General features: G+C 50.3%; 9 protein-coding genes across 9 annotated transcripts; all 9 read left to right on the forward strand.

Annotated features, from left to right (window-relative positions):
- Positions 1-34: 34 nt before the first annotated feature.
- TEOVI_000475200 (DNA topoisomerase III, putative) lies at positions 35-2,560 on the forward strand (the record flags this gene model as incomplete). The annotated part of the gene is made up of 1 exon (XM_067221082.1): positions 35-2,560. The coding sequence occupies one exon, from the start codon at positions 35-37 to the stop codon at positions 2,558-2,560; it is 2,526 nt and encodes an 841-aa protein (XP_067077183.1).
- A 468-nt stretch (positions 2,561-3,028) lies between these two features.
- TEOVI_000475300 (ADP-ribosylation factor GTPase activating protein, putative) lies at positions 3,029-3,904 on the forward strand (the record flags this gene model as incomplete). The annotated part of the gene is made up of 1 exon (XM_067221083.1): positions 3,029-3,904. One exon carries the CDS (start codon positions 3,029-3,031, stop codon positions 3,902-3,904), a length of 876 nt encoding a protein of 291 aa, XP_067077184.1.
- A 1,719-nt stretch (positions 3,905-5,623) lies between these two features.
- On the forward strand, positions 5,624-9,736 carry TEOVI_000475400 (protein kinase, putative; the record flags this gene model as incomplete). Its single annotated transcript, XM_067221084.1, has 1 exon — positions 5,624-9,736. The coding sequence occupies one exon, from the start codon at positions 5,624-5,626 to the stop codon at positions 9,734-9,736; it is 4,113 nt and encodes a 1,370-aa protein (XP_067077185.1).
- Positions 9,737-10,055: 319 nt separating this feature from the next.
- On the forward strand, positions 10,056-11,798 carry TEOVI_000475500 (methyltransferase domain containing protein, putative; the record flags this gene model as incomplete). Its single annotated transcript, XM_067221085.1, has 1 exon — positions 10,056-11,798. One exon carries the CDS (start codon positions 10,056-10,058, stop codon positions 11,796-11,798), a length of 1,743 nt encoding a protein of 580 aa, XP_067077186.1.
- A 329-nt stretch (positions 11,799-12,127) lies between these two features.
- Positions 12,128-13,828, forward strand: TEOVI_000475600 (NOL1/NOP2/sun family, putative; the record flags this gene model as incomplete). The annotated part of the gene is made up of 1 exon (XM_067221086.1): positions 12,128-13,828. The coding sequence occupies one exon, from the start codon at positions 12,128-12,130 to the stop codon at positions 13,826-13,828; it is 1,701 nt and encodes a 566-aa protein (XP_067077187.1).
- Positions 13,829-14,370: 542 nt separating this feature from the next.
- On the forward strand, positions 14,371-17,304 carry TEOVI_000475700 (proteasome regulatory non-ATP-ase subunit 2; the record flags this gene model as incomplete). The annotated part of the gene is made up of 1 exon (XM_067221087.1): positions 14,371-17,304. The coding sequence occupies one exon, from the start codon at positions 14,371-14,373 to the stop codon at positions 17,302-17,304; it is 2,934 nt and encodes a 977-aa protein (XP_067077188.1).
- A 651-nt stretch (positions 17,305-17,955) lies between these two features.
- Positions 17,956-19,017, forward strand: TEOVI_000475800 (uncharacterized protein; the record flags this gene model as incomplete). The annotated part of the gene is made up of 1 exon (XM_067221088.1): positions 17,956-19,017. The coding sequence occupies one exon, from the start codon at positions 17,956-17,958 to the stop codon at positions 19,015-19,017; it is 1,062 nt and encodes a 353-aa protein (XP_067077189.1).
- A 574-nt stretch (positions 19,018-19,591) lies between these two features.
- TEOVI_000475900 (uncharacterized protein) lies at positions 19,592-25,228 on the forward strand (the record flags this gene model as incomplete). The annotated part of the gene is made up of 1 exon (XM_067221089.1): positions 19,592-25,228. The coding sequence occupies one exon, from the start codon at positions 19,592-19,594 to the stop codon at positions 25,226-25,228; it is 5,637 nt and encodes a 1,878-aa protein (XP_067077190.1).
- Positions 25,229-25,803: 575 nt separating this feature from the next.
- TEOVI_000476000 (uncharacterized protein) lies at positions 25,804-27,228 on the forward strand (the record flags this gene model as incomplete). Its single annotated transcript, XM_067221090.1, has 1 exon — positions 25,804-27,228. The coding sequence occupies one exon, from the start codon at positions 25,804-25,806 to the stop codon at positions 27,226-27,228; it is 1,425 nt and encodes a 474-aa protein (XP_067077191.1).
- Between the last annotated feature and the right edge of the window lie 625 nt (positions 27,229-27,853).

Consider the following 27,853-nt stretch of genomic DNA (forward strand, 5'->3'; position numbering starts at 1 on the left):
ACGGCACGCCCATAAGGGAGGAGTGGAGGGGGAAATGGTCCAAACAGTACTTATGGTTGCAGAGAAACCTTCTATTGCTGAGAGCATCGCCCATCACCTCTCAAATGGCCGGACAGCGAAACACTCTCGTGCACTTCCCGTCTTCGAGTACGATGGTTACTTTCAGGGTGCCCCCGCACACTTCCGTGTTACAAGTACAACAGGGCACATTTTTTCATGCGATTTCACCCCTCAGTACCAGTCGTGGGATCGGACTGATGAGGAGTCGCTCTTCGGGGCACCAGTCGTGTGGCGGGAAGAGTCCGGACGGGTGAGCCGCCACCTTGAGCATGAGGCAAAAGGGTGTGCAACGCTCGTTTTGTGGCTTGACTGCGACCGCGAGGGGGAAAACATATGCTTTGAGGTGATGCAGGTTGTGTCGCGAAGCATACATGACATTCGATGTATTTGGCGCGCAAAGTTCTCCGCCATAACGCGGGAAGCGATAACGGAGGCGTTCGTTAATTTGGGTAAGCCAAACAAAAACCTGTCAGATGCGGTGAGCTGTAGACAAGAGCTAGACCTCAAGGTTGGCGTTGTTTTTACCAGGTACCAAACGAAGTACTTTCAGGGTAAGTATGGGAATCTTGACGCTAGTGTGGTGAGTTATGGCCCTTGCCAGACACCGACACTCGCATTTTGCGTGCAGAGGCACGACGAGATACTAAACTTCAAACCCGAAAACTACTGGAAGCTAGTGCCTACCTGCAACAGATACGGTTCACCCATTACGTTTGAGTGGGCGCGCGGTCGCGTCTTTGACGAATTGATTGCACGACTTTTACATCAAAGGGTCTCTCGTAGTAAAGTTGCCAAAGTCGTTGACGTTTCGGTGGGGGCTGACACCCGCGCTCGACCCACGGCGCTCAACACTGTCGAGCTCATGAAAATCGCTAGTAAGTTTCTTGGTATTGGGCCGCATCACGCGATGCAAATAGCAGAAAACCTCTATATTTCTGGGTATATCTCGTACCCACGAACGGAATCCACAGCATACCCGGTCTCCTTCGACTTGAAGGCCGCACTTGCAACCCAACAGGGCCATCCAGTGTGGGGTGAATACGTGCAGGAATTACTGAAAGGTCGGTACACGCGACCGAAAGCCGGCAAAGATGCTGGAGACCATCCACCAATCACACCAATGCGTGCGGCAACTGCCGGAGAGCTGTCGTCTGACTCTTGGCGTTTGTATGAGTACATTACACGTCACTTCATTGCTACAGTATCCCCAGACTGCAAACTTTCGAGGACGAAGCTCGTACTAGAGCTTAGTGGGGAGTTGTTTACCTTCACTGGTAAGGTAGTTGTGGATCCGGGCTTCACAACAATTCTTGCCCATTTGGCTGTAAAGGACGACAAGGTACCAACGAACATCGAGGTGGGGAGCGATTTCCCCATCAATGATGTACGCCTTCAGGCCGGGCAAACCCAAGCACCGGGGTATCTTACAGAAGCTGATCTCATTGGGCTGATGGAAAAGAATGGCATCGGCACAGACGCCTCTATTTCCCAGCATGTCAACAATATAGTTGAGCGGGGTTATTGTGCGGTGAAACCTGGGCGCGTAATGGAACCCACAAAACTTGGGGTCGTGCTGATTCATGGTATCAAAAGTATCGACCCTGAACTTGTGCTCCCCCTGGTGCGAAGCAAGGTGGAAGAGTACGTCACGTGCATTGCTGAGGGTCAAGCCAGGCTAGACGAGGTCCTATCGAGTGTGCTTGATCTCTTCTTTGGAAAGTTTCGTTACTTCAAGGAAAACATTGAGCGCTTTGATGCCCTTATGGGAGCTTCATTTTCACCCCTTACTTCCTCGGGTAAGCCAATAACGCGGTGCGGCAACTGTATGCGATACCTGAAGCACCTTGAGGCACGCCCGCAACGGTTGTATTGTGCCTACTGCGAAGTTACGTACGCGTTACCACAGGGTGGAACGATCAAGCAGTATTCCAACTACAAGTGTCCCCTTGACAACTTTGAGTTGGTTATCTGCCACGTGGAGGGAGGTAAGTCATTTCCTATTTGTCCCAACTGCTATAACAACCCCCCGTTTCCAGATGCACGAGTGCAGGGCGGCCGTCAGCTCATGGCATGTGACGAGTGCAAACACCCGACTTGTTACCACTCGCTGGCCACGAATTATGTGGCGGACTGCGTTGACCCACGATGTGATGGGTGCATGGCGTTTGTTCCTCGAACATCGGGGAAGTGGAAAATATGCTGTAACCACTGCACCATGATGATTCTCCTCCCACCAACGGCGCAACGGGTTTATGTAAGTTCAGAGGAGTGCCCGGAATGTGGTGCCATGATGGTGGATCTACAATTTCCAGAAGGGAAATCGCCACTTCCCAACCGCAAGGATCGCATAGTGTCGTGTGTCTTTTGTGATCCAGCACTCAGTAACAACGTGTCAGAGGTACGCGGGAAACTGGGGAATTTTAGTAGACGCGGTGGTGGTGGGAAAGGAAGGGGAAGGGGTGGTAGAGGTAGAGGAGGAGGAAGAGGCTACCGAAACTAGGCGGGAGGCTGACTTGAAACCCTTGATTTCTTGTTTCAAATGTGTGGTGTGTGTATGTGGGAGGTTAACTACAGTTGGAGAAAGATAAGAGATGAGGGAGGGGGTGTGGAAAGGCATGTGTAGCAACTGCAACACGTGTGAACCATTTCTCCGCATCCCTCTCCTGAATTGTTTTAACTTCGTTTGCAGCGCAGTTACAAGGTCACGAAGCGGTAACTGCATTGTCAGCATTTTTGTTCCTTCTAGTCTGTCCATACTTCTCTGTATTATTGCTGTTTCTTCTAATACAAACGCATATTATAGACGTTTCTGTCCGTATACGAACGCCTCCATCAAGGCTAACAGCTCAGCTTCTAGGCTTAGTAGCAACCGACATACACCCAAATCTAAGAAGTTTGCTTGTGCGTTAGAGGAGGAGGATAAGGAAGGGTAGTGGAAGAAGGGGCGTGTGGGCAAACTTCTTAGGAAATGAGTAACGCTAACGCTGCTCAAAAGCGTCGCATCGATGCCCTTCTCCGTCTCCCGGAGAACAAGGTATGTTTTGAGTGCCTAGAAAACCAACCGCGGTGGGCAAGTACTAACCTCGGGGTTTTTCTCTGCCTCCGCTGCGCCGGTCTTCATCGATCAGCAGGTACACATGTTTCAAAGGTTCGTTCGGCCACCATGGATACTTGGGAGGAGGAAATGATTAGATGTTGTGAAAACATTGGTAACGCCCGCGGTCGGGTGCTGTATGAATACAACATGCCCGACAGCGTTCGACCCAATGCATCCACAAACGGGGCCTTGGCGGAGCGTCTTATACGGGAGAAGTATGAGCAGAGGCGGTACTTTAACGTGGAGTACGACTCACTTTTAAAGAAGTTCATGTCTGAAGGTGCGAGTCAAGGATCTTCCACGCCCAAGGACGAGAAACGTGACGTGGTAGCTTCGGTGCCAGCTCCTCCGTCGCTTTGGGTTGGAAACTCCCAACAAACGGCCCAACCAACCCTGACCGCCGGCCAAACGAAGCAAAGCGCGTCGGCAAATGGAATAAGCATAGATGATCTCTTCTCGACACCCAATGCGAAAACTAACCCCAATGTGGGAACACCGGTGTCGCCCCAACCGGTTGGAGTAGTGCCACAAGGGCAATTCCAACAAACCTCAGGAATGTTCCACCCAGCAGGTATGACGCCGTTTGGCATGGAAGTTCGCGGACCCTCTCAAGGAAACTTTCAAGCGCCTGCAGTGGATGCAAAGCAGGAGATTATGTCTTTATTTACTCCGAGTAATCAAGGTCCTCCGCACGTATATAGTGCTTGGGCCCCATCCGGTTCCTCCAAATGCTTTTCTCCTCAGTAACACTCGCGGTGAAGGCCCTACATTAGCGAAGAAAGAGTTGAAGTTGCAAAATTACAAAAAAAAGTTACTGAAATAGAGGAGCAAGTGACTCCCGCCCGCTGATGGGCGGATCGAAACAATAAAGAAGCATAGGGAGGATGTGAGAGGCGTTCTTAACACTGGGTCATCACTGTTGATACCGCAGACTTGCTTTTTTTTTTTCTGCTCTTGGGTTCTTTTTCTTTTTTTTTCTTCTTCTACTATGGTTCTTTACCACTTTCTTCTTCGTTTGCCCCACCACCTCTTTCGCTTCCTGGTTCCCGTTTGCTGTTGCATGTATGAAAAAAAAACAGCCAAAAGCACTACTGTAAAGCAGAAAGAAAAGAAGACCACAACTTTTCGCGGTTCCACGTCATCTGTTGATGATACAATGAACTTATGTAGTGTGAAGGTTTTGTGTGTATGTGTTTGTGTTTGTGTTTGTAAGCAAACTTTCCCTCTTTCCTTTCCCCAACCCACTTACCCTTTTGTATATTTCCCGCGGTTATTTAATGGAATGCAGCGGTGGACCGGAGAAACAACATATAATACACACGCAATAAAAGAAAAAAAAAGAAACAGTTGAATATATACATACATGTCTATTTGTTCAAGAAGGAGAGGAAGGGTTGCGGCGTATGGATTAATTGATGGATTAAGTTTAGCAACAGCAACGAGGAGAGAAAGACTGAAAGATATTGAGGTGAATTCAGGTGATATAATCGAAGACTATTTTGACATTACCACGCGGGAAAATGAAGAAAGAAAGGAAGAAATCAAAAGACATATTGAGGGTAGTTGGGGAGGGAGGGAGGGGGGAAAAGAGTGAGAAAAAAAAAAGGCAAGCAAACAAACAGAAGGGAAGTGTCATGGTTTTGTGCAGGAGTGGTGGTGGTAGGGCGTTATTTGCTTTTCGTTTTTTTTGTTTTGTTTGTGCATTGAGTGAAAGGAACTGTGTGTACGTATTTCTTTTTATGTATGTGATTGTCGGTTTCCTGCCTGTGCGTGGCCGTGTCTTCTCGCGTAGCCTTCAAGTTGTCGCTTTGCCCCTTAGTTATCCACATTCTTTTTTCTTTTTGTCAAGGCTCATATCTTAAATGTTAAGGTGTGCTTTCCTTCTTTTTTTTTTTCTCCCCGTTTGTTGTCACCCCCTTCCATCAGTCACACACCCCCTTCCTCCGCCAGGGAGAAAAAAAAAGGAGGGGAATAATGTTTTTTTTTCGCTCTTGTTGTTTGATATGTTTTTTTGATAAACTTTTTGCAGCACTTTTTCTCGATATTTCTCGCGGCTTGGAGAACCTGTTAGTAAGTTAAGTGAGGAAAGGCGAAAAGAGCAACGAAAGGTGTATGAATTAGACGAAGATGAAAGGGCATACATCCGTAAAAAAAACCGAAAGTTTGAAGGTTCATGAAGTTAACAACAAAAGCTGCGGTTTTAATACCCCCTGTGGTGCCGCTGGCCGGTAACAAACACTGCTTTTGTAAAAGGTGGCACCTGTTTCTTACTTCCACAGGTCAAAGCTTTTTTTTTTCTTCAAATCCCTTTTTTAAATAAATAAATAAATATATATATATATATTAAATTTAGTTGCAGGACGTATCGAGCCCCGTAGGGAAATTGAACCGTCGGGTGAGACACGGTTTAGGAAAAACAATAAATACAGAGGAGAGAGAGAGAGGGAGTAAGAGGGTGGAGCAGTTATGGGAAATCAGCTCGCAGCAGCCACCGTCGTAAATGTCTCCGATGTGACGTCATCACTAGAACTTATCGCTCCACTAAGTTGTATGCACCGCAACTACTTTCGTTCCTTCCGCTGCTCCAAGGAAGCGAGTGCAGCTGTACCCTCCGATACCCTTCGCTCACTTTACTCATTTTCTCGTGGTGACAATCGGGACCAATCCGCCCTGCACCATCGTCCGTCCAACCGCGGTGGGAGCACGGAAGTTGTTTTGAAGGTTTTCGTTCGCACACTTTATAATGAAGAGGAGCAGAAAGTTGTAGAATTTTGCTATAATCATTTGTTGAGTATTGAAAGACGAATGGCGGGAGCGAAGCCAGCTAACATGCAAAATACGGGGTCGTGTGAAACCGCAGCCAGTAACGGTTCTTCCCATGATAGCAGCAACTGCGGGGTTGCGACAACCCCGCCCCCGTGCAATGTGCTTTTCTATTCGTGTATGGAAATACAAAATGATAGGTTTTGCATGCTTCAGCGGCCCTACGTTGCTTTTTCACTCGCTGAGCGCCTTGCCACACGACCATATTGGAGCACCGCAAACCGTCTCTTCGCCACCTACCAGTTGTTGCAGGGTACAGTTCAGCTGCACGAAGTATGGGGAACCGTTCATGGAGACCTCAAGGTTGACAACATTCTGGTCAACACCTCTGGCTGGCTTTACATTACAGATATTTGTCCCTTTAACCCCGCACTGCTCCCAGCGAACAATCCAGCACTCTTCAACTATTTCTACGATACAAACGAGTCCCATATTTGCTCATTGGCACCAGAGAAATTCGTGGATCATCCAACCAACGTTAACACATCGAACCTCAACGCGACTGTTCACACACCTGGTATGGATATTTTCTCGTTGGCGTGTGTCGTGGTGTATATATTCACCGAGGAACCCCTCTTTCGCCTGTCAGAGGTACTCGAACTGCGCTCTCTGCAAACACAACGAGAACGTGAAGAAATGATAAACAGTATTCTGCGGGAGCGGGGTCTTGCACCTAACCTTTGCCGCATGCTTTCGGATATGTTGTGCACCAATCCAAATTCTCGCCCAACGTCACGGCAGCTTCTTGAGAGGTACACCCCAACTGTGTTTCCTCCTTATTTTGAATACCTCTACCGTGACATACTACCGGCTCTGCTGCCGCGACCACCAGAACATCAGGTACAACTGCTGTGGTCTCGGCTGGATGACATTTTTGCTGAAGTGGAGTGCCGTGGCAGTTTCAATAGCGGTGGTGGTAGTGGCCACAACGGTGAAGCTGATGACGGTGAATTTCCTCCACTGGTGCCGTCAAGTGACGCCAAAAAGGTTACTGTGCTAGTGCTTATTCCAATAATTCTTAATGCAGGTCTACACCTCATGGCGTCAGAAACATGTTGTCGTGTTGTCTCCATCGTTCAGCGGATACTGCCGCATTGTACGTTGGAAGTTCAAGCGGACGTAATTCTTCCATACATGCTGCGTTTTTTGAGGACAGAAACGTTGCCTGTTGTGGCCCGCGTTCTCGCACTTCGTACGCTGTCTACGATCTGTCATAACATTCCCTTCTCCACAGGCGAGGCAACTGTCTTCGATGACCTTATCCTTCCGTGCGTGGAGGACCTCGTGGCGAAAGCAGACACTCAGAACGTTACACTTTTATTGGAAGTGGCTGCTCAACTGCCATCGTTATTTTTGATGGCACGGTCTTTTATGGAGCAGCAGCAGGCTCTTGTTACATCAAATGAACGACAAAGCACGTATGGGGAGCAACTGAACAGGTTGCTTGAGCGCGGCTGGGATGCTCTGCGGACACTTTACAAGCACAATCATTCGGCTGTTGTCATTGCCGCACTTCAGCGTAGTGTGGACGTGGTAAAGTTTCTGGGTGAAGAGAGGACACAGCATGATTTTATTCCGTTCCTCACTACAGCTATTGCCTCCACCATTGATGTCCAAAGGGAATTATATCCACAGGCTATATTGTGTCATACAAACCTACAACGACCTCCACTAAAGACGCTGCGTTTTTTTGTGGAGGAAGCGTTGAGACGGACTGATGCGATTATTCTTCGGCGTGCTATCGAAAGTGTATCTGTCGTGGCTTCGAGCAAATTAGTTGATGTGAGTGATGTCATGTCACTTGCAGAATGCGTGCTTCCTCATATATTGGACAAAGATAAGTGGGTGAGCCTTGCTGCGCGTCAGCTAGTGGAGGTGGTCGCTCAAACTTACCGCATGAGTGACGTGTGCACGAGACTGCCAAGCACCCTGATACCGTTATTACGATATAAGGTACCCTTTTCAACTCTTACATCTCTTCCAGAGGAACTGGTGAATGAAATATCACAACGACCATCTTTTTCCTTGAGGCATCGGGACGAGCGACCGACGGTTCGGGTTGTCGGCGGCGATTCGAAACTGTCTCGGCGTTTCATGAACGGTTCACGCAGTAGCGACAATAGCATCACTGAAAGGAATGTGATCAACGGTGGTGCGGGTGGTTTTGTCCAGTGTCAGTCAAATTATATCCTACAACATGGGACAACGAAACGTTTCCCGCCAAACTTTCCCTTACGTGCGGCGTTTTTTGATGTAACGTTTGACCCTAGTGTGAGGGCCGGCACCCCTTCGGCACTGGACGCAGCCGCAGTTCACGACAGCAGTGACGCCACGGCAGCCTACGCGTGGGGGTTGACTTTCAAACCAACTCATCGTGAGAAAAAGCGGCTTTTACTTCGTCAGCAAACGTACACGAATCGTGTTGACAGTAACGGTGATATCGTTGGCGGCGCACTCTTTACTTCCACTACTGAGAGCACAACTGGAAGAAGACCGTGGTTACTAGGTCCTCCGACTGGATCCCTGAGTGTCCAACCGTCCCCTGCTTTGTACCCCGGTGTGACTTGGGCTGATAAGGAACTAAAACCTATCGCTGCTCCGTACTTCACGCGACGGGCCCATAGTGGCGCCATCTATAGTTCCGCCACAGTAGGGAGTGGAACACTGGTGACCGCGGGTGGAAAAGGTGAGGCGTTGCTCTGGTCTGTTACTGCTACGGGCGTAAACCTCTCCTCACGCCTTAATGTTGGTGACGCCTCTAGCAAAAATACGTTTCTTTTCGTACACTTTGCTCGAGGCGGTGTTAGCCCGTTGTTGTGCATCGGAGGCACAGACGGCACGTGGCAGCTCTGTGACATAGCGAGCAATAAAGTCGTGCAAGAGCGCAAACTTGACGGCAGCCCTTTGACAGCAGCATGCGCACTTAGCGAAGACGTGATGCTCGTATCAAGTGCACTGGGAGGACTGTTTGCTATGGACTATAGAGCGGGTCGAGAGGTGTGGAAGAGTGGCAGCATATTACCGGTGGAGTTCGGTACAATAAGCGGAGTGTACCCACTTTGCAGTGAGTGCCGAGCCTACGGCGCCGCGGTTACGACCATGGGGGGAGGTGTTGCCTTGTTCGACCTCCGCTTTGAGTTGCTTCTGCAAAAACACTGGTTACACGGTGCACCTATACAAGGTAGTCGTTCGATTGATAATCCCTATGCTATTTTGTGTGTCAGCCCCGATGCCGCCTGTAAGCCCGTACATCAATTAAATGAACACCCTGGGCTTTTGCTGGGAACTCGCTCAGGAATGGTCTATCACATGGATCTTATATCCGGTAGGTCGTGTGTGAGCCTCCGCCCTGCCACGCCCAACAATCCAACACGAGCTATGCTCCTTCAGCCGAGACACCGTCTCCTTTTCACTGCTGGAGATGATATGCAGATTCGAAGGTGGTGCCTTTCCAACTCCGCGCTGTCGTCGACTGTTGTCTTCCCCCCATACAACTCGTATGCGTATGCAAGAAGGACTAGCGGGTCTACAATGGAAGTTAGGCCATCATCGAAGTCTTCTAACGGACAGTTAGCTCCAACTGCTGCTGGCGCAACCACTGCGGTTAGCGCACCGCTGGTCCGACCTGTTGTACCCCAACATCATAGTGACGCTATTCTTACACTCTGTGGAGTCAGTGTGAGTGGTGGGGACGAGACCTACTTGGTGTCGGGATCCCGGGACGGGCAGTTGACACTGTGGTTCAACGCTGAGTAACCTCATACTGGAATACGCCAAACAAAAAAAAGTCAGATACGAGCCTAATGAGATACAATGGAGTTTCCTCTGCCTGGTTTCGCGACGAGAGAGTTGCGTCTCGTTACACAGCCATTCGGTGGGCGGACAGATAGTTGGTAAGGGGGGGAAAGGTGGAGGGCAAATGATTTTTGCTGGGCGATACACAAACCTGTGCACACATGTAAGCTTGCGTTTTGAAGGGACCAAATTTGTCTTTGAAAGCAAGCTTCTCAATTTTTTTCTCTTTACGTTGCTGTTTTTCTTTGTAATCCATTAGACCCCGCCTGCTGCTCGCATTATGGTGAAGTTGAAGGATGTTTCCCGGAAGGGGGACACGCAGTCCCCAACAACCACTGTCATTGGTAAAAGTTTGGGTGGGCGGCATGAGGATGCACTCGTGCGCGCAGTGGAAAAATACGTCCCCGATGAAATAGCACGGCACCTCAGCAGCTTAACGGTGTACGCTCAGTTACGAGCCGGGCTCTGTCCTGGAGAATGCAACGGTGGTCACAATAACAATGCTAATGTTGGTGCTATATCCTGTAGCGGCAACTGCAAAAACGGTAATGCTGCTGTCTCGTGTGACATGCGTAGAAGAAACTGTGGAATAATGAGTGGTTGTAAAAGGGATGTTCATTTGGAGAGTTGTGTTTCCCGTGTACTTTCATGTCGAGTGTGTCATGTGTTGCGAGGCTACTGTGCGTTTTGGGTAGAATCAATGCTCACCATACGCACTGTTACTTCTGCATCGACAAATTTTTCGAGACACAAACGCTTGCGTAGGAGTGATGACGTCGCCGTAGTTGCCGATTGTGTGGTGTCGAGCGGGCTTGATGGTGCGGGTGGAAACCGTCGGTACAACGTCAAACTTCTCACACTTCATATTGTCGATAACGAAGCTTACAAGAATCCCGGAAATTATGTCTTTGTACTTCAGTCGGTTTGCCAGCCCGGTCGTGTGCTGCAACTGGAGTGCTACCCCAACCATATGATTCGATTTGGGCTGCTGATGCACTTCCTTTGGCAGTGTCCCTGTGAAGCTTTCGCTGCGTCACAAGCGAAAGGTGGCACCGGTAAGGAAAAGGATTTAAGGCGACTTCAAGTCAACTCAGCGTTTTCCTCAACTGATGTTGACATCCTCCCAGTCACTGATTTCAATGAGTGCAACAGTTGTGGCATGTCGTTACATCTTTCCACATCACCAGCTGCAAAGGAAGTAGTTGTGGAGACTCAATCCGGAGCTGTGGGCCCCTCTGTGTTAGTGCTTGGGCTTGGTGCCAACGTAATTGGTAACTGGCTGGATGAGGCCCTCCCACCCAATGTTCGCATTGATGTCGTGGAAGTGGAGCCTACCGTCCTGCAGATTTGTCGGGATCACAAGCAGGTGCCGCCGTGCGACGAATTGGTGAACGAGGCGAACGAAGGCACAGGAGTGTGGTGCGTCACGCGTGGGCACAAGCGTTATCCAAATTATCGTTTCATTGTTGGAGATGCAAGGGAGGTCCTGAAGGAGAGTAACGACGATGGTCGATCCGAAGGGCGCAACAAGAAGTGCATTAGCCTTTCCTATGATGTTGTGTTTCTCGATTGCTACGATCCCGCAAAGGAATGTATGATGCATGACGCCAATCTTGTCGATTTGTGCAGGGTGCGGCTGAGGCCAGGTGGTGCGCTCATCGTCAACGCTCATATTATCCCGGAAAAGGAAATGTTGCAGGAGCAATTTCTTGATCGCGGCTTCAGCTCTGTGCAGGTGCTGCGTGTGTCGTCCTGTAACCAGAGTATTGTGGTGTGTCTGGCCTCTCATAGCGGCTCTGCAGGCAAAACGACTGAAGAGGTGGATGGTGAAAGACTGTCGGGTCGCTTTACCGTACTGTCCGCTGGTCGAGCAACAAGGTACATTCATAACATTATTGAAGCGGGCAATAGGGTGTATCTTCACAAACCGAACACTTGTTATTTTGGAGCAGGTTGGCTAAAATCATCAAAAGTGTTGGAGAATGATACGTGTTTTGTTAAATTATGGACTCATGTCGATTAAACTGTTTCCGCTAATACAGTTGCCGGGAAGGCAGGGGAGCGGGCACCGATCGTCTCGCTAATCCTCCCGGTTGCAAATTTAAAGTTGGGCTCCTATGTGGCAGCCCACTCGTCCACTTGCGCTCTCTCAGCTGAGGCATCCCCTCGTCCGTCTTAAACCCCGTAGCAAACTCCCCTTATTATTATTAAGTTGTTTTGAGTTGATTCTCTCTGTCCCATTTATATTCCTACTAATTTGCTTCTTATCGGATCAATCTATCTCGTTACGGATGTGGAGTGCCTCAGTTATTGGCGGGGGGCAGTGATCAAGCAAGAAGGAAACAATTGGCGATGGATGTTTATCGACAAGCAAGTGAAATTGTGCGGGCTGTGCGTGAAGGAACCGGCACTGCCAAAGCGCTGTGTTTGCGTAAGGAAATGCAGAAGAAGCGCCAAACGTACGCTGTTGTGTGCGAGACTCTGCGGCATTATGACCTTCTCCAGGATGTCCTCGAGCAAGCAGAATTCTTTCAATATTACCCACGGGCCAATAGAGATTTTGCGATTTGCATGGCTTATGACGCTGTGCTTGGAAAGGGAGTCAACACCAACCGTGATACGACCGCGCAGGCTATTCAAAAGTCGGTGTCCTATCTTCAGGAGGCATACGAACGTGTGAAGAAGCACCATGTTATTCCCCCACGCGCCGGGGAGCTATTGACAGACGAGGAAGCTGGCCCCTGTGCACGCACCGGCGATCATAATAATGATGGGGGAAGGGTCAAACACAACGGTGTTGATGGCGGCTCGCTTGGGAAACATTTTGTTTCTGATGGTGAAGGTGCCGGTGACAACACCCAGGGACTGGGTTGTCTGATTCCGCGTTATGCGCGAGTGAACACGCTGAAGATTGATGTGGACAGCCTGGTGGAACGTCTTCGCCGTGCCTCCGCGAAACGCGAGCGTAACAATACGGAAAACTGTACAGGAAACGATCATAGTAGGCGCGATCATCGACATCGTGCAGCTGGAATTCGTGTACTGCCACCCTTTACCTTGGATCCTGTTGTACCGTCACTGCTAGTTTTCCCACCAGGTACCGATCTACACGCCCATCCGGCCGTTCGAAGTGGACAACTTGTGCTACAGGACCGTGCATCGTGTCTTCCTGTTTGTGTGCTCCTTAATGCCGTGGAGGTTATCACGTCCTTCTCTGCTTCTGGAGAAGGTGAAGGTGATAGCAAACCGGCTGAACCATTGGAATATGTTGTTGACGCCTGTGCGGCTCCTGGGAATAAGACAACTCAGCTGGCAGCCCTGGGTGCGCCTCATGTGAAGATAATGGCGATTGAACGTGACGACAAGCGAGCTGAGTTGTTGAGGCATCGCGTGCAGAGCTTGGGGGCCGCTGATTACACAAACGTGGTTAATATGGACTTTCTGAAGATGGCACAAGACGATCGTGAGGTGACGGAAGGAATTTTGCTGGACCCAAGTTGCAGTGCCAGTGGCGTGCTGACAAGAGTGGATGTGGCCCTTTTGCGGAAGCAATGCGTTGCTGTGGATGGCAGCGGTATCTACACTAACGATGTTGTTCGTCAAGAAACTGCTGAGGAAGGGGTGAGCGAGACCGCTGTTGGTGGGGAAGTGGGCACCATAACTGCAGAGGCTCAAGGAGTCGGGTTTGCAAGCAACATGGAGCGCGTGATGGGCCTTGCCCGGCTTCAGCGCAAATTACTTGCCCACTCACTTCTTTCCTTTGACAATTGTCGCACGGTTGTGTACTCCACATGCTCAGTGCATGAGGCAGAAAACGAGGAGGTAGTGCGGCAGGTTCTACAGGACGAGCGGGTACAGGCTCGTGGGTGGGCACTTAGCAACATCATGCCGACGACGTGGCGGACGCGTGGGTGGAGGAACGACAGTGATACGTTTCCACTTGAGTACACCATTCGGTGTGACCCCGAAGTGGACGCAACCAATGGTTTTTTTGTCGCTCGTTTCGACCGTGTTGTGGCGACGCCGCAGAAGAGGTCGAAGAAGAAGCGGTGAGGTCCATAAAAACGTTAACTAGCGATTAAACACACCGCTGAAAGGGCAAATGAACAGGTGTTTTATTTTATTTTTATTTTTTCCCCTCCCCTCACTCTACAGGCAGTACGTGCGTCCCCCTTGCCTGCATACTGCCGTGCTATCACCACTTCAAGTTAGGGTACCATGGACATACAAACGTTCTTTTTCATCTATGTGTCCTGTTCTCTTCATCGTTCTTTTGCAAATCTGCATCACGATTCAACCCGTGCACTTGCTTTTGGGGGGCGAACCGACGCATTTATTTTTTTTCAACGTTTTACCGCTATCGGAAGAAATTGATTGACACGAGAAGACGAGAGAAGACAGGTACGCAGGAGGGAAAGTTTCTCTGCCACAAGCGTAACAACAACAAGGGGTATCGCTTTGCACGGAGATTAAGGCACCGAAGTTAAGAAAGAAGAGGGAAGGCACGTATTTATATTTACTGTGTTGCGGAGAAGGGATACCCTCAAAAAGTAATATAAATTGAAGAGATAATTTTTTGAAAAAAAAAGGACCCAATGGCCGTCGGACTCTCATCGTCCAAAGGTGTTTTGGCACTACTACGAGAATCAGACTCGGATGTGCTGCAGTTTGCGTTGAAGCGCCTGCGACCCTTGGTGGACACGTATTGGTGTGAGATAAGTGATGACCTTCCTTTAATTGAGAGTCTGAGTGAATCGAGTGATTTGGCAGAAGAAACGCGGGCCCTCGCTGCTCTTATTGCTTCGCATGTTTACTTTCACCTTGGTGCGTATAATGACTCTGTGCATTGCGCCCTCGCTGCCGGGCCCGCGTTCAGCTATGTCGAGCGCTCACTCTTCACTGACACCATTCTCAGTTGCTGCATTGACAAATTTGTGGAGTACCAACAGAAGCCAGAAGGCGCGCGTGAAGAACTCGACCCTCGCCTTGAGTCGCTTTTCACAGCCCTCACCAGCAAATGGATTGGCCAAGAAGGCATGCCAGTGAAGGAACTTGTTGGATTTACCATTCGTGCACGGCGCCTGGACTTTCTTGAAAAGGTTCTGCGTCAGCACATCAAATCTACCAAGTCTGCGGCGATCTTGAATTTCACATTCGAGGTGGCGAGTGTTCTTCTACGTGATATCGCTTTCCGACGGGAAATTTTAAAACTTCTTTCCGTTTTGTACGCACAAGGTGGTTTAACCACCGTCGACTACTTTTCTCAGGCACAGTGTCTTCTCTTCCTGGGAGACTCGACCGGAACTGCTGACCTTATTGAGGACCTAATCCGGTCGGGTGATAAGGCAACTGCATACCAACTCGCCTTCGATTTGCACGAGTACGGCAATCAAGAGTTTCTTTCCGCTGTTGCGGGTCTCATAGAAAAGAGGGCAACTCTTTCTATACCCGCGCCGTCACAAGTGCAGCGGGTGGAAACGGCTACCGAAGACAAGTCCGGCAGTGGGGCCGATCATTCGACTTCGTCACAGGCAGCTGCAGGCCAGACAACGCAGGAGGGCGACAAAAAGGACATATCTGAAGTGCATCAGAAGCTTCTTTCCGCTCTTACTGGTGAGTTAACAGCGTCACTTTACCTCCAGTTCTTGTCCGGTCAATGCAAAGCGGATAGCAATGTTCTCAACCGTATCAAGCAGACTACCGACCAGCGCAAGGCCGTGCCCCATAATGCTCTCACAATAGCCCATGCACTGATGTACTGCGGAACTACGATTCACACATTTTTGCGCAACGATATGGAATGGTTTGGTGGTGCCACTTACTGGGGTAAGTTCATCGCTACAGCCTCTATCGGGGCACTCCACTACGGACATGTTAATGAGGCACTCAAAATAATGGATTCATATCTCCCTAAGGACAACATCGGGGTGCTCCCACACTCGGAGGCGGGTTCGCTTTATGCTCTTGGACTCATTCATGCCCCCGTTGGCGTGGGCCGCAATCAGGAAATAATTCTTTACTTGAAGGAAATGCTTCGCAAGTTCAGCGCAAGTGAGCACATTATTCACGGCGCATCGCTGGGCATCGGCCTTGCAGCCATGGGGTTGAAGGACGAGAAGTTGCACGATTCCCTCTTCACCTGTGTGGGCGGATGTGATGCCGTGGCCAGTGAAGGAGCGGCGCTTGGTATCGGTTTGCTCATGATGGGAAGCGGCAACTTGGGCGCCATTGGAAACCTCAGGGCCCTCGCTTCTGAGGATAACCAAAAAGAAAAAACTATCCGTGGCATATCCATGGCTATGGCGCTGATGATGTTGGGTCGTGAGGATGAGTGCTGGTCTACGGCGAACGAGCTCCTCGAAGACTCCGATCCATGGGTACGGTTGGGTGGTTGTTTCATGCTCGGCTTAGGTTACGCAGGGGCTGAAAACACAAAAGTGTTGGAACGCCTTCTTAGTGTAACGGTGAAGGACACCTCCGATGACGTCCGCCGACACGCTGCTACGATGATCGGATTTCTCACAATAAAGGATCCCGCATTGTGCGTGGAGCTGACCCGCGTGCTTGTGGACAGCTATAACCCACACATAAGATATGGTGTAGGAATGGCGCTTGCCGTCGCCGCTGCGGGAACTGGAATGCCAGAAGTTATTGATATACTGTGGGGACTGAAAGATGACATTGTAGATTTTGTTCGTCAGGGAGCGTACATTGCCCTTGCTCTGGTTATGGTCCAAGTAACGGAAGTGGAGAATCCAAAGGTGAAGGAGCTACGCGATATTTTTACTAAAATAATCGCGGGCCGCAAGGAAGATATGTGCTCCAAGTTCGGTTGCATTATAGCCACAGGTCTCTTAGACGCAGGGGGGCGCAACTGCACCTTTGCTCTTCATCGGCAGCGGCATCGTCTCGATAAGGCTGTTGTGGGCATGTTTGTATTCCTGCAGCACTGGTACTGGTTCCCGTATCTCCTGATGATCACACTAGCCATGCGTCCAACCTGTTTCATTGGCCTTAACAGCGACCTTGAGGTGCCAGAGTATGTCTTCAAATCCAATGCACCCGCAAGTCGCTTCGCCCTCCCTAAGAGTGTTTTGGCTGAGAAGAAAGAAGCAAAGGCCGCTGCTGTCAAGGCGGTGATCCTGTCTACAACAAAGAAAGAAGAGGAGTTTGTACGCTTAAAGCGCTCGGCGGTGGCTGGAAAGAATCAAGGAACGGGAGGGACTGGTGGTGCCGCTAATGCCGCAGCATCGCAATCCGGCGCCACCAAGGAGCAGGAAACGGAAAAGAAGAGGGAGCCGGAAGCTAATTTCGTGATACTATCGAACCCGGCCCGTATAACCGCACGCCAGTTTGCTGTCATTACTCACGACGTTGACAAGCGGTTCGTACCACTGAAGGAAAATCCTTCGTCTATATGCCTTCTGCGGGACACAAACCCTGCGGAAGGAAAACCCAAGGTCATAACGGACTTGGGATGGAACAGCAGTGATGACGCGCCACCGCCAGAACCGTTTACATGGCCCTAGCTTCAGTGGCATACCTTGTTAGGCTGAGGGATGGTAAGATTAAGGGGAAAGGGTGAAGAAGTATATATGTATGATTAGGCGCAGGGACGGTAAGGGTGTTATCGGCTCTCTCAGTCTTCCGTAGTTCTCTCCACTTTAATTATTGTTTTCAATGAAGTCAAAGACTCTTCTGTGCTTGTTTGTCTTTGTATTGGTGAGGGCGTGTACGATTTGCGAGCAAACGAGTAGTTGACAAAGACCCTACCAGATTTGTGCGCTGCCCTCTGTCACGGAAGTTTTTTGAGCTACAGGTAGTGCGACAGAAGAGAGGAAAAAGAATAGAAGAAGGATGACATGAGAAACAAAGTGAACGAGGAAGGAACACGTTTGTTTGCTTCAAGAAGTTTCGCGAAATCAGCAGAAGTTTAGAGAACCTCCCATATTTTTTTGTTATTCGCCATCCGAGCCCGGTGACAGAGGGGCTACGTGAGGGGCAAAAGCGACGCCGTCTTGCCAAATCTGGTACTCTCTTTGTCAACCTGTCTGCACACTGCCCTCAGGTTGTTGATTCGTGGATATTGTCAAGCTTTCTCGTTACTGTTTTGCTCTATGTTTCTTTGTTGGTCGCCGAAGGAATTGTAGTGCAGTGAGGAAGACGAGCTGTTTTGTAGTATGCTTCTGCAATTCAACTGGGACCGTCTTGACGTGACGGCCGCAGAGGCGATATGCGCCCTTCTTAATGCAAAGCTTGAGGAGGAGCTTCTGCTGCGGCGCGCTGCGAACCAATCTGTCAATGCAAGCGGAGGTCAAGAGACTGCGAGTGCTGACGCCGCTTGTGGCGTCGAATCACTACGAGTTACAAACATCGAGTGGGGAAATGTTCCTCCCTTCATTGAAGTAGTTGAGTTGGACGACGCTGTGGAGTTTGCCAGTAGCACCCCTCTATCTTTTGAGGCCCCACTAGGGCAACAGGACTTTGGGGGAACCATCTCAAGCGGTACATGCGGCGGTGGAGCCACGACACCTTTCTTTCTTCGTCCCTCACCTGCATCATCTGTCACTATGATGGATGGGATTAGCGAAACGGACTCAGGCATTGTGGGCAACCATGGTGGGATGCCGACTCCGTCAGTGCCGCCGGCGTCCGGGATACGCCCGGGAAACGGCCAGTCTCCGATCAATAGCTCAAGCGCACCGGTGAAGGACGCCTTCGCCGCGTATTTTGGTCCAAAGGGGTTGTACGTTTGTTTACATGTAACATACGGTGGACCCATGCGGGTTTCCGTGGCCTCCGTGCTGCGACACGATGTTCCACTGGGGCCCATCGCCATCCCCGTGCGGATGCCACTGCAGTTACACTTTTCGAAAATGGATATGGACTTCCACTTGTGCATTAACTTACATCGCAACACGTGCCGCGTATGGATGGAACCGGGAAAGCTATTCACATCACCACTTAATAGAATGAATGTCATGGCGGTGTTCGGGGAGCGGCGACCGAGTTCTCAGCACATGGCAGAATTTCCCACCAGCGGTCAGAACGCCGGTGACGACTTAGATACATCGGATGCATGGACGCATGTAGGGAGCAGCCGCATAGGCTCGGATGATGCAGAAGACATGGTGTTCATAGATGAGAGCATCATATCTCAGTTCGTTTTGAAGGAAGTACGGGCGATTCTGCAAGAGAAGATAATATACCCCCACTCTGTTGTGGTGCCACTGTCCCTTTAGCTCCTTAACGCACTTAGCGTCTGCCTGCGAGTCAACTCCGTCGGTGGGTGTTGTAAAGTACGCATCGGCTAAAAAAAGAAAGCCGGCAACGGTTAAGTATAAAAAACAGAAGGTGGACCGGATTCACAGAGCGCTAACCCAAGAGTCATTATCGCTACAAAGCAGAGGAAGCGGGTGAATTGCGGTTAGGGAAGTAAAGAGGAACAGTACTATTTTTATTCTTTCTGCAAGGTGTGGGTAGAATATTATCTGAACTGTCCAGTTCAGTTCGTGTGTCTTCGAATTCGCTGTGGCTTTGGGCGGTGCGTTTGGCCGTCGTACTCTCCTCCTCCTCTTACATAGCGGGCACCAGTAATTTTTTTTTTGCTTCTTCTTTGTTTTGCTACTTTATGCAATAGTAGTAATAAGGAAGGGGGTGCTAAAGTTGAAAAGTTTCTTAATCGTGATTCAACAACCAAGCGGAAGCAGAAACACCGCTCAGAGTTGCGAACAAACGTGTGCATTCCTAGTGACGAAAGAAAACAAAAGGTTTACATTGGAGAGGCAGCATTGCATATACTTAGAGCAAGAACTCATGCTAGAGTTTAGGCCCCAGCATACACCGGATTCAGCGGCTCACAAAATCAACCAGGTAGCATGTGCAACTCCAGACTCGGTGCCTACGAGCGTCTCCTGGCGCAAGGAAGAGGAGACATCCGGAGAGGTGACTAGGGCAACAATGATTTCATCAGATGCGCGAGAGGTGTCGCACATTGCGCGCATGGCGTCAGAACGGGGGCGAGTCGACATTTCTCAGGCACGCAATAGTTCACCTAGAGGAACAGCTACCGCGGTTAACGCCGTTGAGGTTGAACTTCAGCGGCGGCTTGATGTAGTGAAGGCGGCTGTTGAAAAGGCTGACAAGGTGGTCGACGTTGCACGCGGAAGATGTGCAGAGGTGATATCCCGAGAGGAACGTCGACGCGCCATGGTTAAGCTGGAAATTTCGAAGTTGATTCTCTTCGTTGGACGGAACTACAACATACTTGACGAGTTAGAGCTTACATTGGGTAGTGTGCTCGAAGTATCCGAACTTCCTGTTTACCACAGCGACAAATATTCTGAAGTTCCCTTTTCCGCGCGGGAGATACCTCCATATTTGTCTCTGGAAGATCTGGAGCGGGCTAACAGAGAAATGATGGCCCGGTTGATGAAAGAGCGAACCAAGCGGGCAAACGATCCGCCTCATGCCTCGTTGCTGGGGAAACGGGTCAACTCTAATTTGGATGAAGTGATGTGGCTCATAGACTCCCTTGAGGAACCTCCCTGTTCTGAAGAGCAGTTCGGGGAAACTGTCGGGACAGGTGAAGAAGAAGAATGTGAGAAGTCACCTGTGGCTGTGTCACAGCGAAGGAGTCAGGCTATAACTTCTACCAGTGCTGCGAGAGAGACTAGGACGAGCGGAGTACGCGGGGCATCCTCGTCAGGGAACGCAACTCTTTGCTCGTCACGCGTGGAGATGGACAGCAGCATTGTTAACTTCTCCTTAAGTAGTGAGTCGTTTCCCATTGCCACGGGGGAAACCAGGGATCTGAAGCTGCTGAAATTCATGTATGATGCTGCTAAGGCTACTGTGGAGGAAGCTGCGGCGGCGGAAGCGTTTGGTGCGTTCAGTGGCGCGCAACTCGGAACGACCTTTCGAAGCACGTCCAATAGGTTGCAGCCCGCGAGAGACTCTTTCTGCACGCAACAATTATCCGGTGCGCTGTCGGGCACGATTGGTCTTAACTCACCCAGTAAGATTGACAGCGGGTGCAAAGAGCTGTCGTTTACTTCTAGTCGGCCGCCATCGGGGATGTTTGAAGACCGGGAATCATTTAGTTTGGAGCAGCATATTTCAGATAGGGCGCTACCGACGGCGGCAGCACCGTGGCGAGGTTCACATAATCCAAGTACAGTCGTTATAGATCATCTTGATCCCGAAGTGTTCACCGTTCTGGGGGAGCTGTACAAAGCCTATGACTACAGGCAATTTTTCCGCGATATCCAAAACAAGCACCTAATGAGGGGTAAGACGGATGACGAGTACGAGGCGGAAATAGAAAATCTGCTTACACAGCACATGGATGACAAGCGCAAACGAGCTGCTAACAGTGTTAAGGACGAGTTGATCATCAAAAAATGGGGAGGGGTGGCCAGCGAAGCATCTCGGGCACCGACACCAAGACAAGAGGTTGAGTTTGTTTTACCAGCTCGTCGGGAGGAAGAGGAGGAAACAGAGGAAGCAGAGAAAAAGTCCTGGTTGCAGTCAGTGGTAGAAAGTATGTCGCCACTTTCCTCCGCGCCGACCCCAGTGGAGGAAGTGCCGTCCCCATCTTTTCTCTCACAAATCCCTGTCGATGCGTTGGTGTTTGCGAGAGACATGAACAACGGTGTTGTTTTCTTCATTAGAGGTCGAAACGAGGAAGCTTCGAACGATGAAAAGACTCTGGAAGGTAAACGAAAGGGGAAGAAAGGTAAGGCGAAAAAGGATGGTGATCAAGAGGATCGCAATGCAGCAGGAGGTCCTCCAGTATATGACAGTTACACCCTGTATGTGACCAATCAGTCAGATACGAATCTGACGGTGGTGGTGGACATTGAGAAGACTAAGGCCCGCAAATTGAGAATGAGTGCACACGTGAATTATGCAATCCCGCAGGAGTGCATCGTTATAGCTCCACCACCCGGGAGTCTCAAATCACTACTTACATTCTGTCCCAAAAAAAGGCAACAAATTGATTTTGGTGAAATACTTAGCTTTCGTGAGGGGACGGCCAGGGGTGAGGTAGGCGGTACAGTAGGCGAGGAAGAAAAGCTTCAACTAAAAGCTTCATCTGGTGTATCCGCTCGAACTAAGGTTTCGGGTACTACCAAGGACTCCACAGTGAAAGAAGCTGGCGAGCCGGTAGCCGCCACCGAAGTTAGTAGCGAACGAGAGACCGCCGGCACCAGAGCTGAAGTCAGCGATGCGGCACCCACTACTCAGCCTTCAGTGACTGCCACCACAAAGGAGGAGGTGTCCCATAAGGAAGCGGACGCAGGTGAAGTGGTGAAGATCCTCGATGAGGAAGCTGACAGCTATGTAGCAGTTGGAGGTGGTAGGCGTACTAAAAAGAGGGCCGGTTGTGCGGCGATCTTATCAAAGTACCCTTCTACACGGGGTGCGGAGTGGGAGGCCAATGCACCTGAGAGCACCACCGCTGAGAGCGCTGGCTTTACTGAAGAAGGAGAGGCTTCGATACCCCCTGGTCCACCGCGTGGAGAAAGGGAACCGAAGGGTGAAGAGGCCTCATCGCGTTCAAGAGCACGAGCGCGCGAAGCGAGTGGAGCAGCGAATAGGGCCTCTTTCCAGCAAGCAGTTGGTCGTACCCGTGAAACAGTTGAAAAGGTTTGGCCCACAGGCACTGCGCCTGTTGATCACTGGGGTGTGCCCCTCTCTAACGAAGAGGATGAGGCATTTGAAAAGAATTGCGTTGCGTTGACCATACTGCAGGGTGGCATGTGGTCAGAAGTGGACCCTTCGCATGGGATGGTTGGTGAAGAACCATTTGGTGGGTCGGGTGAAATTCCGAAGGAAGAAGCTGACAAACTCCTTGATACAAGTAATGCGGATGAAGAGGAACTGGTTAGCAAAATTCTTAACGCTCCCACCTCTGGTGACATGCACACACTGTCTGGTGGGCAACTGACTGAAATGGATAGCGCCGAGGGGATGGCAGCGGCCTTTCTCGGGCGCATCGCAGCCGAAGAGCATTTGGATGCGAGTAATTTTGAGCGCGGAGGAGTTTCGCCCCGTCGGTTGCCCTCTGACAGTTCGGGGGTGCCACAAACGACTTCGCACGCTGAGCAAGTCGGCGACGAGGCTGCTGTTTCTTTGGCTAGAAAAGGCAAACGTGTGAAGAATGCTACTTCCTCTGCTGATGGCGAACATACACCCAGATCGCCTACCAGGGCGCGAAGAGGAAGTGGAGAGAGAGAAGGTGTATCCCGTTCTAGCGCTGTAGGGTCACAAAGACTCAGTCCTGGTGCTAAAGGGGGAAAGGGTCGAAAGGAAGGGGTTGAAGGCAGCGCAGCTCAAGGTGGTGAAAGTTCTATTTCAACCAATGAGACCTCTGAAGCCAGGACGGGCGTTGGTTCCGGGAGAAGAGCTGATGGCAAGGTGGGAGCTGATGCCGGAAGAAGAGCTGATGGCAAGGCAAGGGCTGATGCCGGAAGAGGAGCTGATGGCAAGGCAAGAGCTGATGCCGGAGGAAGAGCTGATGCCAAGGCGGGTGCTGGTGCCAGGGCGAGGACAAGTTCTGATGCTCGCGCAAGCGCTGATACCGGGGAAACCTCTGATACTGAGGCAAGCATTGGTGCCGGTACCTCTTCAAGAGAGGTTGAACACGGTGGAGTGAGGAAGAGCAAACTTCGGAGCTTGTCGAAGACGTCAGTCTACGGGAGTGCGAAAATGAAGAGGTACAGCCTAAGGACTCCACCCACCAGCGGCCGTTTCCAAGCAAGTTCAGGCACAGTGACAGATGGTGAACAACACGGTGATACCACTGCAACCGAAAGTTGTAGAGGAAGCGACAGCACTTCCCACACCCCACGCGGCCAACCGTCCCATAGGGGGGTCCTCAGCGCCACGAGAAGCTCCTTTATTGCATCAGTCGATGATAAGTCATCGTGGAGGTCGTCAGTAACGCCTCGTGCCGATAGTAAGAGCGTTTCAGCATCAGCGCTGAAACATCTATTGGACCAGGTTAGGGTGAGTGAAAAGAAGGACGCAGAGGCACCAACGGGCTTCATTATGGAAAAGGGGGTTACAGAATATAGTTCACTGTTGCGCAAAGGTGTGCAGGGCGTACAACGCCACCTCTTTCCGGATCGTCAAAAAGTATGCACCAAGTCAAACACCCACGGCCGTGTGGCTGTGTACGTTCCCGACGACATGGTTGCAGGCACGCTAGTATCGACCGCTGCCAGGGACAATTACTATGGGAAGATGTCGAGACTGTCCGGCGCATTAACCTCCAATGGTCAAGCCGAAAACATTGTAGAATCACTTCGTGATGATCTTCACGACGTGGCGAAGACGTGCTTCGTCCGCAACAGGAGGGGGAACCAGAGAGCAGTATTCGGACAGCAAGGAGGTACTGGAGTCTCTGGAGGTAGCAAACGTGCCTCCAGTTATGCGGATAAGGCAGGTATCACATCCCTCCCCTTACTTTGTGCTCCTGATGTTGTGGAAGAGGTAAGAGACCTCAAAGTTGCGGGGGAAGAGGCACGGGACCTCTTCATTCGAGACCCCACTCGCTACGACTGTGTCATCGACGACATCGTTCAACGTGCCATTCAGAGGGTGAACGGGGACGATACCAACTTCACGGCTCTAACAGGAGGCAGAAACGAATTCAGCATCAAAGGAACTGGGTTAGGGGGGGCACGTGAGACATTTGTATCCTCCAACTCCACCACTGGCGGTTCCCTCTCGGGTCACGGTGTCGGTGCAGTGCGAGGTTTCAGAGATAACAGAGGGAGGGATGTTGCGCACTCAAACGGCTTGGGTGCTTCTCCCCGTGGGGGCCCGAAACGTGGCGGCGGGTTGGAAGCTCAGTTGGCAGGAAGTTTCCAGCGGCTCCTCGACGAGCAAAACCGAGCGAAAAGGATTATCGCGTACGTGCTTATGGAAATGAGGCGCATGTGGAGGTTGAGGAGGCTGGAGGGTGACATCGCCCTCCGCGCGGCTGTGGATCGCTTTGTGTTCCGCTCACTTTCCTTCACCTGGCGCATCGAGCGCCGCCGAGTCCTCAACCTCAACAAACTAATCAATCTGCTGGACCGTCGCACAGGTCGCGTGAAGGGCTGGGTGCCGTTCTATACCAAAGACAATGTTTTAGTTGACCATTACCTTTGGGAACCCGTGCCACCGGAGCTCTCACACCAGATGAAGGTTGTCCATCATGCCATGTGTTTAGCACGGCGGCAGGAACTGCTTCCTCTGCGAACGGTGCGACATCTTTCTACGTCGGATCAAAGCTCGCACCATCTGATGTTCGGTTACTCAAGGAGGTTGCTAGACCCCTTTAGAAACACAGCAGTGCAACTGAGGAATGAGAGGCGTGCACGTCATGCTGCATACTTCCAAAGGTCTTTGAGGCGCTTTTCTCCACAAACTGAATATCTGGTGGGGACGCCAAAGAACTAAATGTAAATATGGGGGACGGATGAGGGGGCGCATGTCTGAAGCTTGTGATCTGCGAGTGATGCCCATGTGTATACAACTCAATGGAGGTGGGTTGTATTTATTTCTGTCAAGAGGAAAATTGTGTCTAGATTGTGCAGCTCACATGTAGTTATGTAAGTTTTTCAACGAAAAGAAAAAATCTTTTTCTTTTTTGCTTGTTTCCTTTTTTTATCGTGCTTTTCACATCTGGTGACTCGCATTGTTTTGGTATGCGCCTGCGAAGTACTCACTGGAAAAGGAGTAACAAAAAGTAGTGTACTGGAATTTTTAAAAGCATGAACTTCTCTCTCCTCATCCTTTCCCTTAATATGAGTGATTGCAACTACGCAGGTAAACAGCCCCCTTGCCTATGTTTTGGTTTTCCTCCTTCTTTCTGTTGTCGTGAAAGTTTCACAACTGCTCCTATTACATTTAACGTGCGGCATACCACCTGACCGCAGCAACAGACGAAGTCAGTAACCGACCTTCTGTTCTCTGGTCGAATCACACGAAAGCAGAAGGTTAGAGAGGGGGAAAAAAAATACAAGTCTTCCCATATGCTGCCTCGCACAGCATGTTTCATGCTTCTGTTAGCCCTGGGCAGCGAAAAATTCCGTTTAGTGAGTGGTAGTGCTGACGATCATGAAGAACCGAATGGACTGCCTGAATATCACGATGAAGAACTGTTGGATGATGTTGGTGAAGGACTGGACCCGGGGGACGACCCCTCACTGTCACCCGATGGCCTTCCACCGGATGGTTTGGACGATGATGACGATCTTCCACCGCCATCGGACACAAACACGAGTACAGTTTTTCCCCCAACCTCATTGGGACGGGAGCTCGTTCCGGACGTATCGTACACGCAGGCGGAGAAGTGCGGATTTGAACAGGTGGGCACGTGCGCAGAAAACTTCTGTAAGTGTCTCTCAGGGAATTTAAGCAGTAAGGGAGTTGAACCCCTAAATGGTATGACGGGTGGCGCGTGTGGCAGTGGTCATGTATCAAACTGCTACCTGCTGCACCACTGCGCAAGGGAGAGGACGATGTGCATTTGGGCCGCATCGAGGAGTTATGAAGATGCTGCCAAAGATGCGATGTGGGACATGTCACGGATGCCGGAGAAGTGGAGGACAAACAGTGGTACAAACAGCAGTTTTTGTCGCGGGCTGCTCAGTATTAGCAGAAATCTCACCAAGGCTTCCGCGGATGTTAACTTCTACGACACGCCCTTTTACACGGATTGTGCCGAGTATATGTCTTTCCTCTTCAAGAGAAGTGGTGGATACATGTGTCTCGCTGGCTCTGTGCCCATGTATGTCTGCGGCCCGCTTCTCTTTCCAACGCCCGCACCTCGGCAGATTGGTTATGCTCCCGTAACAAACGGATCGCGGCGGTTGCTGGTTACTGTAGCGGCCTATTTTGTTGGGAACTTCGCTGTGCTTTTCAATGACCGGACACGAGGTGAAAACTTGCAAATCGGTAGTGGTTTCAACAAAGAGTTTGGCAACGAGTTGCACAAGTGTTTCCGTGAGTATGTGGGAATTGATGGTGAGTTTACCATGGTTCATGGTGGCCCTAATCTTATTGTGAAGTATGTTATCGGCCTCGGTGAAGCAGATACATGGGTCGGTGATTTAATTAAGGCAAATGCACTTAATCTTATGGTTCGACCCCCAGGATGGATGGCAACAGCTCAGGACATCCTTAGGACTATCGACAGTAACGCTGAGCTTGTGGCTCCTATTGTGAAGTACACAGTCAACTTTGACCCAGGCAAAGGCCCCGTCTTCACGGAGCTGTGTGATGTCGGTTGTGCAGCGGCCCTTTCTGTTTCTGGCGCGCTTAGCGCCGCCGTTTATTTATTAGCGGGAATTTTTTGCTGTCAGCGAAATAAACGGACGCTCGCCAGCGTTGATTCCAGCAGCGACGTGGATAATGAAACAATGGAAACTGCTAATGGAGCTCTATCAAAACCGTAGTGGTGGCTTGCTAATTTTCCTTCAGCAAACTTCCACTTTTTCCCCTTCTACGCGGTGCTTACGGCCTGGGTAGAAAATTAACAAATCTGTGCAATCGTTAATTTATGCATTAACGCATCATTTATGGAATAGTTACTACGTGGGGAAAACGGTGAATATGCTTTTTGGGTTGTTACTATTAGCTTTTTTTTGGGGGGGGGGTGATCGCTTTAACGTAGGTAGAGTCGAGGCGAATGAATGGGTTGGTTTGGAAGAGGAGGAGAAGGAGAAGGAGAAAAGAAAAGAAAAAAAGAAATGCAAAGGGAAGTAGAAAAGGGAACCCCTTTGAGTTTGTTACTGAAGGGAAAATACATAAGAAAAAAAAAGAACAAGGAATGAAACGGTGCGATCGAGGAGGTAGAGAAGGAGTGAAGAGGAAAAGGAAAGAGGCTCTGAATGGATTTGTGCGGCTTTCGCGTAATTTCACGCGTGGTGCATAGAATAGAGTAGGATAGCGTTGCCGGTTGATCACGTTATTTTTGTTTTTGGTCACAGGAAGTAACATACGCATGCGTGTATATGTGTAGGTGAGACGGTACAAGGTTAAAGTGGCGTTAGAAAGGTAACTCAACGCCAAGTTTTATAC

The sequence above is a fragment of the Trypanosoma equiperdum genome (genome assembly GCF_001457755.1).
Source record: "Trypanosoma equiperdum strain OVI genome assembly, contig: ctg_1316, whole genome shotgun sequence".
Classification (NCBI taxonomy): domain Eukaryota; phylum Euglenozoa; class Kinetoplastea; order Trypanosomatida; family Trypanosomatidae; genus Trypanosoma; species Trypanosoma equiperdum.